Genomic DNA, 12,319 nt, shown 5'->3' on the forward strand with positions numbered 1-12,319 from the left:
GGTAGTTTTGAAGTGTTCAAAAGTGCGCTTGTTTTTGTATGGAAAAATATACCTTTTTAAAAACAGACTAAATTTGAAGAAAATAAAACTTTTTCGAGCCTACTGCAAGTTTCCCTGTATTCTCGTGAAAGTTTTGTACACAGCGATTATTTTTTTATATTTTAATCCGTAGTAGAAATGCAAACAATCGTCAATTTTCGGAAAAGTTTAAAATTTTCACCGGATAAGGTGGAACGGGAAAGTATCATCGTTAACATGGAACGGGATGTTTTTTCGTCATAATTAATCGCCATATTTGATGATGGCCCGTTACACCTTAAAGAACAGTAGTAAGTAAGTGATTTTTCTCAATAGGAGCTGGTTTTAAAAATAAACTGGTTAATTTATGTGCATGCGCAACAGGCGTCGGTGGTGTAATGGTCAGCATAGTTGCCTTCCAAGCAGTTGATCCGGGTTCGATTCCCGGCCGACGCAATAACCTTTTAACATATTTTTATGAACAAATTATTATTGTTGGCTGTAAAAATAGTACAAGTAGGAAGCTAAACATTTCCAGAGGAAATTCATTACTTAAATAATGCTTTGAATCGTCCTTTTAAATACTAGGTTTATTTCTTTGTCAAGCCATCAAACCACATCTTGGTAGATATTGTTAACATATGTAATTTTTGATTAACTTTAATTACTATTTTTTAATTTAAATTAAAAAAAATCAACTGCTGTAAATTGCGATAACGGTACAAAAAATGCAATAACCTTGCCTTTCAATTCGACCATAAAATAGGTTCCACCGAGATTTGAACTCGGATCGCAGGATTCAGAGTCCTGAGTGCTAACCATTACACCATGGAACCACCTTACATTAAATAGACGGAATATGCTACGGTTTGTTAAGGTGAAGCCGTTCATCATTCTCAAGGAAAGTTGATCATCACTCAAGTACGCTTTATACAGAATCGAAACCAATCAGCATTAAACTACAAAAAATCTTGTGGAAATGCATTGTTATTCAATCATTCGAAAAACGAACTTTTCATTAAGACTTTTTTAAATGCATTTTTACATGAATATCGACTCAGATTTACTTTTTTTTTGTGATTCCATAATCCGAGTTGAATTTTTTCCAAAGACTTCGGATAATCGAGTCTGGGCTGTACCAAACTTTCTTTGAAGTTACGTAAAAAAAACCAAGGTGAGAAATTTACTATATTTTTTTTTAATTTGTATGAAACTTTTCAAAAGCAGCCATTTTGCATACTTTTTCCATACATTTAATTTTGCGGGCTGTTCATTAGGGTGACAAGAAAAAATGAAAATTTTGCAAAATCTTAAAAGATACCCTTGGTTCGATTCATTAGGTAAAAATAAGTAACTCAGCAAATTTTGAGCCATATCGGTTAAGGTATAAGGGTCGCTTTTTATCATTGAAGTTTATTTGGGGAAACCCACAAAAATTTATGGGGAAAAGCAATTTTTTTAAAACTACGTCAAAAGGTGGCGTTAAATGTGTTGGATCATTGTCAAGTGTCAACAACTTTGTCGAAGACGTCAAAACGATCCGAGTTACCCCTGACGAGTTATAAGCGATTTAAAGAAGAGATTATTGTATTAAAAGATTTTGTTTCGCCAACTTCAACGATAAAAAGCGACCCTTAAACCTTACCCGATTTCGTTTAAAATTTTCCTAGTTACTTATTTTTGTCTAAGGAATCGAATCATGTCACCCAACTGTTCATGCATAATAAGCATGAGATTGATTTGGTGTTTTTGCCAAAGTTTGTAGGTTAGTAAAAGGAACGAGGAAACAAAAACGGATTTTTTTAGTTGACTGCATTGTTTAAAGTTAAATTCCCAAAATATTTCATTCATTTCAAAACTAATTTATTACAAAGAGCAGGCAAATTCACAAAAGTTTTATTTTTGAACATTGAAAATCCAACCAATAGTTTGTAAGGTATCGTGAGTTGAAAAATGAGGGCTTATTAGAAGGCAGTGAGAAAACTTTTTGTTTTCATTAAAATTAAGCTTAAAAAGGCTTTGTCTTAGCAACTAGCAGTCCGATCAACAAAGCCAACCCGAGCAGGGGTAAATAACACGGGAATGCCAAATTTTAGAATTACTTGGGCAAATAACAGCGACCAAAATGTGCCCTTGGTTGCCCAGTAATAGATGGTAAAATACCATGAAACCATACCAAAGTCTTGTATGTGGAAGGGCACAACAATACCAAACCTTGTTATTCCAAGGGTAAAATAATACCTCAAAATAAAACCATTTCAATACCAAGTTGAGGTCTTCTGGATTTTTGAACATTGCTTGAATACCAAAACTTGGTATTACCATGGTTTTATTTTTAGGTATTCCCGCGCCCTTGGAAAATCATATTTTGCTATTCCTGTGGTCTTTCACATACATGATTTTGGTATGATTTCATGGTATTTTACCATCTATTACTGGGCAACCAAGGGCACATTTTGGTCGCTGGTATTTGCACAAGTAATACCAAAATTTGGTATTTTCATGCCATTTTTAGTGCAGCAGTTGCAGTTAGATGATTCCATGTTGTTTTTAGTGATATTCTTCACCACATCGAATGCATTTGTCATTGATGAACGGCCTGTGCTTGAAGTTCTTGAAGCTTCTGAAAAAAAAGATTGAAAAATAAGTGTTATTAAAATGAAACTAGATTGAAATTCACCAAAACTGAATAATCTGTCGATTCCCGGGCAGACGGTAATAACTAAATTCATGCCATTTCAATAACAAATACTGTTAAAATAACAGAAACTGTTATGGAATCTTCTTGAAAAATCCATTTTTGCATAAGGGTTTAGTAACAATTAATGTTATCATAACAAAAGTTGTTATTGGTCTGATATTGGTTGAAAGCCAAAACAACTTTGGAATAACATTTTTTGTTATGGAAGAATACCGCCAACTGTTATTGGGATGATCGGATTAGTTGTTAAAATAACAAAAAATAATAACAAAGATTTGTTCGAAGAATAACTAAAAATGTTATTGGTCTGTTATTACAATAACAATCCAATAACAAAAAAATCATAACGAGGAATAACAAATCTTGTTATAAATAACATAAAATGTTATTGGCCTAGTATTTTCAAATATCAAAAAATGTTATTCTCAAGTTATTTCTGTCTGCTCGGGTTAACTCGTTTTTTTCAAAGTATTTGGTTATCCCGACTTAAAGAAACATCAACGATTTTACAAATATTCTCAGTAGGTATATAAAAAAAATGAAAATCAACTTTAACATTATTGGATTTCAAGTCATTTTAGCGCAAAATAATTATCTCGTCAAAATTTATAAAAAAAAATCCATAGTTTCAGAGGAATTTGATGAAACACTTCAATACCAAAACAACACAAAATAAGGCATCCTGACTTATAAAATTTTCCACAATTTCAAGTCATTTCTTTATAAAAAATGTTTAAATCAAGTTTGAAATTTCCGGTTTTCAATAAAAACATTCGCTTTGAGACATCATTTTAGCGCAAAATTAATTATTTTGTTAAAATTGGTCAACATTTTCCCATTGTTTTAGAGGAATTTGATAAAATACTGTAATACCAAAAGAATACCAAAATGTGGTGTTCAACCATTGACAAATTCTGCAATTTTGCAATATCAAAACAATACCTTAAATTGGTATGATACTAAATTTTGCTCTTGCATAATCATTAAGACAAATTTTGAAGGTTCCAGGAATACCAAAATTTGGTATTGATACCAGAGAAAGGTATAATTACGCATTTCCTTTGTTATTAACCCATGCTCGGGTTATCCAACGAGGTTCATCGAGTGCTGAAAAAATCAAGTTTTGCAACGAGTTCCATACAACATTTTTTGAAATTCCGAAAAAAATCCATTGAGTGAAATTTTAATTCAAATTTTCATGTATTTTGTCAATAAATCGTTCAAATCAAAATGATGTTGAAAAGTGTTACTTTTCGAAACAAGTGCTGAAAAGTTCAACTTTCACGACGGAATTGCAAAATAGTAGTTTATGCAACAAGTTGCAAAAAGAGGATTTTTTCAGCACGAGTCGTACATTTATCCAACGAGGTTCACCGAGTTGGATAAATACGACAAGTGCTGAAAAAATCAAGTTTTGCAACGAGTTCCATACAACATTTTTTGCAATTCCAAAAACACCCATTGAGTGAAATTTTAAGTCAAATTTTCTTGTATTTTGTCTATAAAACGTTTAAATCAAAAAAATGTTGAAAAGTGTTACTTTTCGAAACAAGTGCTGAAAAGTTCAACTTTTCAGCACCCATTTCAGTGCTGAAAAGTAGAACTTTTCAGCATTTATTTTGAAAAGTGTTGCTATTCGATTCTGTTATTTTTGGTACAGAAAAGTAAGCTATTTCGTCGTTCAAGAATGACAGGAAAAGTAAGTAGTTTCACGACGGAATTGCAAAAAAGTACTTTTTGATTTGCAAATTCGAGTTTACATCGAAAAAATTAATTTGAAAAATGTTTGAGAACAATTTTTCGAATTTTTGAAAAAAAAATCAGTATTGATTCAAAAATTCACAACTCGGTCAAAGATTTTTTGCACGTTCTGAAAATTTTTGAAAAGTTAGAATTTGAAGTTTCCTAAGAAATATCAGATTTTTTTTTTTTTTGCAGATTAAGTTTAAGTGACAAAAAGTGAAATAAAAAAATCACCAAATAGTAGTTTATGCAACAAGTTGCAAAAAGAGGATTTTTTCAGCACGAGTCGTACATTTATCCAACGAGGTTCACCGAGTTGGATAAATACGAAGAGTGCTGAAAAAATCAAGTTTTGCAACGAGTTCCATACAACATTTTTTGCAATTCCGAAAAAGACCCATTGAGTGAAATTTTATTTCAAATTTTCATGTATTTTGTCAATAAATCGTTTGAATAAAAAAAAGTTGAAAAGTGTTACTTTTCAAAACAAGTGCTGAAAAGTTCAACTTTTCAGCACCCATTTCAGTGCTGAAAAGTAGAACTTTTCAGCATTTATTTTGAAAAGTGTTGCTATTCGATTCTGTTATTTTTGGTACAGAAAAGTAGGCTATTTCGTCGTTCAAGAATGACAGGAAAAGTAAGTAGTTTCACGACGGAATTGCAAAAAATAAATTTTACCGTGTATCATTTTTTCCAATGTAGTCCTCATCCATACCTACAACTTTGTCGAAGGCACCAAATCGATCAAAAAATTCCTTTAAAAGATGCAAATTTTCCAATTTTCATATAAATAAATTTAATCGCGAACCGTAAAGCTCTTTTCTTATTACCTCTCACAGCTCACGATCACCCACGTGGAACAACCGGGCAAAACTTCCTCATCTCTTGCAATTACCACGCGCACAAGACGCCACAGCATCCAACCGATCAGTTATTCTCGCGCGCTGAGACAAAGACACTCACCGCAGCACGAGCAAAACAATCCAAAAGTGAATGTCCGATTTGCGACGCCGTCGCGGAGGGGGGAGCAGGATGATGCTCTTTATTCTTACCATGGCCTACTTTTTGGACTTTTTGCAGTAAAAGTGCAATGCCAAGGTCGGCGACTTGTTCCAGCTGGTGCTTGCGGCGGTTTTTTTTGTGGAATTCTTGTTCTGAAAGCTGTTATGAAGGGGGGGATTTTTTTCTTTCAATTGAAACGCAACGTTGACATTTTTCGCAAATTTTATTACAATCAACTTTAGCTGGGCAGATTAATTTAATTTAACGAGCTCTATAAAACCGAATTCTGTACAACCTTCTGCATTAGCTTCAACTAATTTGTCTTTTTTTTGTCTTCTTCTCTGAAATCGATATTCTCTAAGATTCGTCACGGCGTAAAGAACGAATTTGCGGGTCTGAATTAACTTGGTTAACAAATATGTATAAATTAGTACGTCAAGTGGACAATTGTGGAGAAACTCTTCCTGGAGTAGATATATGTTAAACAACCGTTGCAATAAAAAAGTGGGAGGAAAACTAAGCTTAAATAACTCAACCAGACGTTAAATAGGTCATTCACTGAACAGATATTGTTTAGGGGTTTGTAAAAAATCTTCTAAAAGGAATCAAATGTGTGCTTTCTCTTATTTCTTCCTAAAACCGCACCGGAGACCAGCAGCCTGTGTTTTCGTCCCGGCGGAAGTAGTGCGGGTTGTTGTTCCGGAACACGGTCACCGCCGGGAACGGGTTGTCCTGAATGTATCTCAGTGTGGCACGAACCTAAAAAGAAACAAGTCGATTGTATTCACCGCGAACAGCAGTATGAACGGGCTTCGAAAGCTCAGAGCGAGCTTCGATAAGCTTTCATGGCAACGCCTACTTACTTGCATAGCAAAGTGGGGTGGCTCCACGTCGGGGCTCGTCGATAAATGCTGCAGAATGAACTCGTCACTTTGCGACAGCCACAAATCGACGCCGCGCAGCGGGTCGTAGTTGAACGGTCCGATCCGGAGCATCCCAACGGTGGAGTCGTACACGTCCAGCACCTGGAATCGATGCTTAGATTATTATCAAATATTTAGCACTCGAAAAAACAAACAACGCAACTCACCTGATGGCCGCCGGTAAAGTGGCGGGCCATGCGCAGCTGCAGATCGGGGCCCTTGTCCGGGAAGGTGGCCGGGAAGATTTCGCCCGTCTTGACGTTCACGCCGATGCCGTAGATGATGGGCCAGTTGATGTCACCGCGCAGGATGGTGTTGAGCTCGCCGACGCAGGCTTGCGTTAGGTCGATCTCGAGCGGGTGCTTGTGGAAGGACTCTGTGGGGAAAAGAATGGAATTTATTAAAAAAATCAAATTGTTCGGCCTTGGCTGATTTAACTTTTAAAATAAAAATTCCTGGGAGTCTCGACCAAATTTCCCGGGAATCGAGAGACACAAAAATGCTCAATTTCCCGGGAATACCCGCTCGTCAGCCTCTAGGCTAACTGGAACTAGAGGCAATCACGCTATCCACTACACAAACGGACCCATTGTAAACACTACTTGTTTTAAATCTGTTTTCATGACATTTTCAACTATTAATACAATAAATTTGAAGACATTTGGTTGTATCATTACCGAGATATAGCTATCTAAAGTTAGCATTTCCAAAAAACGGGTGCCGCGATCTCAACACTGCTTTGACCAAATCGGCTTAAAATTTTGGTGAAGACTCATCAAACTGGTCCTGTGTACATGACAAAGGTCGATTTCTTGACTTTTTTTTGATAAGGTCCTATAAACAAATGTAAACATTGAGTGTATCCCTTTCACACCTTATGTCAAAGTCCATCGGAGTAAGCGGGATACACTCAATGTTTACATTTGTTTATAGGACCTTATCAAAAAAAGTCAAGATTTTCAAAAACCTAATTTAAAAAAAAAGATAATTTTTTTTTTATGTTTTTCATATAAAAAATCGTCCGTTTTTGATTTTTGGATTTCTTTTAAAACAAAATTTCAAAATTGGGCTTCGTCCGCTTCGTCATGAACACAGCATATGTCTTGAAAGTCTTTACCCCAAATTTCAGCCAATTTGGTTCATCAAATCTCGAGATATCGTGGCACCACAGTTCGCTTTGCGCATGGCAAATTGTCAAGATTAAATCGTCTGTAACTCACTTTCATTATTAAAAATTTTCTAATTGAATGTTGTTTAATTTATAACTTTCCTGCTGTTTTAATTTAGTTGTTTTAACATCTGCAGTGCCAAATAGGTTTTTGATGGAATTTTAACTTCTAACTGCTGAGAAATTCTTTGAGAATTTCTTTGAGAGGCCATTTTAAAATCTCACCGATCATTTGAAAATGACAAAAATAAGTGTTTTTAGCTCTTTAAAAAAGTTATTCTTCAATATAAATTATTTAAATAATTTTCATTGTAAACTAAAAAAAAATCGTTTTATAACATTGAAAATTAGACCAATAGTTCCCGAAATATTGGAGATCAATTATTTTTTGCCTTTTTCTGGAATTTTCTGAAAAGATAGCAAATAAGCAAACATTGTTTATACCGGGGTTGAAAACATATAGTTTTGAAAAAATCGAATGCGTTGTCATACAAAATTTTAAAATATAATTTTTAGATGCAAAATCAAATTTGCAATCGAAAATTACATGAAATTTGATTTGAAAGTGCAACGTTTTTATGTAAACGGCAGTTTCAGGTTAAAATATTTCGAAAAATGTTATTTTTTTGCATTTTTTAGGCTGGTACAAATTTTATTTAAAGTTTTTGTTCTAAGTTAACCCGAAAAATCAATTTTTCAAAAAACTTCAAAATTTCAATGGAAATTGAACTGCAATCAGCTGAAATCAATTTTAAATGCATTCCTCTACGTTTAGAATCATTTTAGCATGTTTGAATTGATTTAAAAATCTTTTGAATTTTAGAAAATGTTCGATGTTTATTATGTTTTTCTTCGCTAAAATTTTGGTTTTCATCAAATCTTACAGTTTTAGAAAACTAATGATTGCAAAACAACTGAACTAGTTTAAAATGCATTTTAAAACACTTTTTCTATGCAAATGTTGAAACTATGGTCTGTTCTTTCAATATTTAAATATTTTTATTAATAAATTTTGAAGTGTTTAGAAATAATGTTTCTTTTGCCTTCTTTCTTCATAAACAAAGAACAATATTTGCAACAGCCAAACCTCACTAAAATAAAATCCGCCATACACAGTAAATAAAATGACGGTTGTATTACATCTGGTAATTATGTGTAAAATATGTGTAATTTCACAACAGATAATTTTCATCAGTTTCTGTCGAATATCACACTTTTACACATTATTTTAGGTAAAATTCAACCAAATTTTCAACCTTTTAATATTCAAATTCAGTTGTTGTGTAGCTCAAAAATTGACATTCTTTTATCACTAAGACATGTAAAATGTCGATGAAGATCTATTTGCGTGTGTATTTTTTTAAATACAGTCCAGATTCGGTTATTCAAAGGCCTCAGAAAAATTTTACTTCGGATAATCGAATCACAAAAAAAAATTGTTTTTTTTGGTTGTTGAGCTCCAAACATTCTCTAAAGGGACTTATAATTTTTAAATCCCAGATGGCAGTCAAAATGGCGGTGTAGAAAAACTGAATAAAAGTCTTCGTTATGCTAAATGGGTAATTCTCCGCCAACTCACACAGCAGTTGCCCCGACCTCTCTTCGATTTGCGTGAAACTTTGTCCTTAGGGGTAACTTTTGTCCCTGATCACGAATCTGAGGTCCGTTTTTTGATATCTAATGAAGGAGGGGCGGTACGACCCCTTCAATTTTTGAACATGCGGAAAAAGAGGTGTTTTTTTTAATAATTTGAAGCATGAAACGGTGATGAGATAGACATTTAGTATCTAAGGGACTTTTATGTAAAATTATACGCCCGATTTGATGGCGTACTCAGAATTCTGGAAAAACGTATTTATCATCGAAAAAAACACTATAATAGTTTTAAAAAATCTGCCATTTCCCGTTACTCAACTTTAAAAAAAATTTGAGCATGTCATTTTATGGGAAATTTAATGTACTTTTCGAATCTACATTGACCCAGAAGGGTCATTTTTTCAATTAGAACAAAAATTTTCATTTAAAAATTTCGTGTTTTTTTCTAACTTTCCAGGGTATTTTTTTAGAGTGTAACAATGTTCTACAAAGTTGTAGAGCAGACAATTACAAAAAAAATATATATATATAAACATAAGGGGTTTGCTTATAAACATCACGAGTTATCGCGATTTTACGAAAAAAAGTTTTGAAAAAGTTGGTCGTTCTTGATCATGCCCATTCATGGTCACCCGCAACAGACACGGACGACGAAACAAAGTAAAACGCAAAAAGTAACTTTTTCAAAACTTTTTTTTCGTAAAATCGCGATAACTCGTGATGTTTATAAGCAAACCCCTTATGTCTATATATCAAATTTTTTGTAATTGTCTGCTCTACAACTTTGTACAACATTGTTACACTCTAAAAAATAACCCTGCAAAGTTAGAAAAAAACACGAAATTTTAAAATGAAAAATTTTGTTCTAAATGAAAAAATGACCCTTCTGGGTCAATGTAGATTCGAAAAGAACATTAAATTTCCCATAAAATGACATGTTCCAAAAAATTGTACAGTCGAGTAACGTAAAATGGGAGAAAACTTTTTTAGTGTTTTTTTTCGATGAAAAATACGTTTTTCCGGAATTCTGAGTACGCCATCAAATTGGGCGTCTAATTTTACATAAAAGTCCCTTTGACACCAAATTTCTATCTCATCATCGTTTCAGGCTGCAAATTATTGAAAAACATCTCTTTTTTCGCATGTTCAAAAATGGAAGGGGTCGTACCGTCCCTCCGTCACGAGATATCAAAAAACGGATTTCGGATTCGTGATCAGGGACAAAAGTTACCCCTTAGGACAAAGTTTCACGCAAATCGAAGAGGGGTCGGGGCAACTTTTCCCGATTTCGTGTGAGTTGGTAGAGAATTACCCAAATGGCAATTCAACAACTCAAATTTGACTAAAATAGGGTCGCAGAACTTAAATTTAATGGTAAAAGTAAGGAAAGGTAAGGTAAGGAAAGTTTCGTTATCCGAAGTCCCATACAAACGGATAATCGAGTCTGGACTATAGTAAACATTTCAAAGTGTATTCTAAAATCAAATTAATTTGCTATAAATTTGATAAACCATGATCTGTGCCTTTCTCCATTCTAACAAGCGCAACAACATCCCATACACCACATCAGTAACAACTACACAGCACCCACCGAGCTTGATTGAAGTAAATTTTTTGATTTAATTATTTTCTAATTGACCTTTCCTGGTCAACACTGCCGGCCGACTGTCGCAGTAGTGTACGTAGTTAAAACCGCACTCGTGGTTCATTCACCAAAGTGCTCACTCACTTGGTGGACTGCGCCGCGCGATGATAATTGAATCAAATATCACTTATAATGAAACACCCCTCTTCTCTTGCGAGTGGTGTGTTGAGTAGCACTGTCGATTTCCATACAAGAAGGCACTTTCGGAACGTACTCGGGCTGTATTGTCTTAAGGGGGTTTTAATTGAAGACATTTTTTTTCTCAATTTCATGCCTAGTAACGGAGAAATGTCCTCTCTCTACCATCATGATTCCGAACAATTTTCACTGCATTTTTCCTCCTTCCCCGTCGCGGCGGCTAATGGAATTAATGGCCTGCGTAGCGAATCACGAGGTTGGTCATCTAATGGACATTTATGGGTCTTGTTCTTCTTGTCGGATGGATCTCTGGACTGGATGATGGGGTGTGACCGCGCCGAGGGTGATTATGCGGTTTGACTAATTTGTAGTTAACTTGTTTAAAGATGTGAGACATGGGTGCTTTAGAAAGGGGGATCACTTAATTGCGTTATTCAATTGAACTTGTTTCCGGGATGAGGGAAGATGATCTTGAGGGAGATAAATTAACTTTGAAGAATGCTTGTTTAATTTTCTACTTAATGATAACAGTACAAACTACATGGAAACTTTATTCAGTCGAATCGATTTCAAATGCAAAAAAATGAAGATAATTTCAACTTCCTAGTCCGTAAATCACTTCTGTCACAATGTCCCCCCTAATAAATGCAGATTTTCCACAAAGGCCAAGTACCGCCTTTGGAGGTGTGTCGGCACTGTACTCACTTACATCCATCCGTTGACACCTCCAAGTTCCTGCCTTCGAGCAAAAACCGCAACCACAAATCATCACGGGTACTTTGCTCACACGTCATGATTATTGATAATCATTTATGATTCCGTTCCCCTGCGGAGTCACAATCTGCACTATCTATGGTCCCTTCCGAGGAAGAAAGTGCCGACTATTCAGCGGTTTTATTTTGCTCATCACCTTCGTGAGAAAAGTGATGTTATTTTACATGCTGAGTAAACAGTTTTTTTGCATGCGAAAAATATGTGAAGCCGGCGGGATTCAAACTCAGCACACAAGGAGAGGACTGCGCCTTAGTTCACATGGCTGTCAACACGCTGGAGATAAGGAAGATTACAGCAAATATGAGCTAACATTTCGGTCAAGGAGGTTTGCCATATTGATGAGCTACAGATTTCTGCATGTAATATTACATGAAAATTCGTTTAAAAAAATGCAACATTGATTTTACTCCAGGGTGACAACTCAAATCCCATTTTCAAATTCCCGACTTTCCCAGAACCTAAAAAAATATGTATTTCTTATCTGAAGCTTGATTTCCAATCAAAAACTCTTTATAAAAAGTCAATATAAACCATCGGACATTTTTTTTAAAAGCACAGTTTAGTAAAAAGGAGCTAGAATATCAATAATAAATTCCTAAAAACTTCACATC

General features: G+C 34.6%; 1 protein-coding gene and 2 non-coding genes across 5 annotated transcripts in view; 1 reads left to right on the plus strand and 2 right to left on the minus strand.

Moving 5' to 3' along the window:
- The first annotated feature begins 402 nt into the window (after nt 1-402).
- Nucleotides 403-474, plus strand: Trnag-ucc (transfer RNA glycine (anticodon UCC)). Its single transcript has one exon. It is a non-coding gene; the product is annotated as a tRNA-Gly (tRNA).
- A 308-nt stretch (nt 475-782) lies between these two features.
- On the minus strand, nt 783-854 carry Trnaq-cug (transfer RNA glutamine (anticodon CUG)). The gene has a single exon. It is a non-coding gene; the product is annotated as a tRNA-Gln (tRNA).
- A 4,814-nt stretch (nt 855-5,668) lies between these two features.
- Nucleotides 5,669-12,319, minus strand: part of LOC120415444 (protein N-terminal asparagine amidohydrolase) — a 120,046-nt gene continuing 113,395 nt past the window's right edge. For 2 of the 3 annotated variants that reach the window (XM_052708132.1, XM_039576992.2), the window contains 3 exons: nt 6,555-6,763; nt 6,328-6,501; nt 5,669-6,223 (listed from right to left, as the gene is read on the minus strand). In XM_052708132.1, coding sequence (XP_052564092.1) covers nt 6,098-6,223; nt 6,328-6,501; nt 6,555-6,763 — 509 coding nt within the window. In that variant the 3' untranslated portion in view covers nt 5,669-6,097. The remainder of the gene's footprint in view (nt 6,224-6,327; nt 6,502-6,554; nt 6,764-12,319) is intronic. The other variant, XM_039576993.2, reaches the window with a different exon arrangement.

Source organism: Culex pipiens, chromosome 2, assembly GCF_016801865.2.
Source record: "Culex pipiens pallens isolate TS chromosome 2, TS_CPP_V2, whole genome shotgun sequence".
Classification (NCBI taxonomy): Eukaryota; Metazoa; Arthropoda; class Insecta; order Diptera; family Culicidae; genus Culex; species Culex pipiens.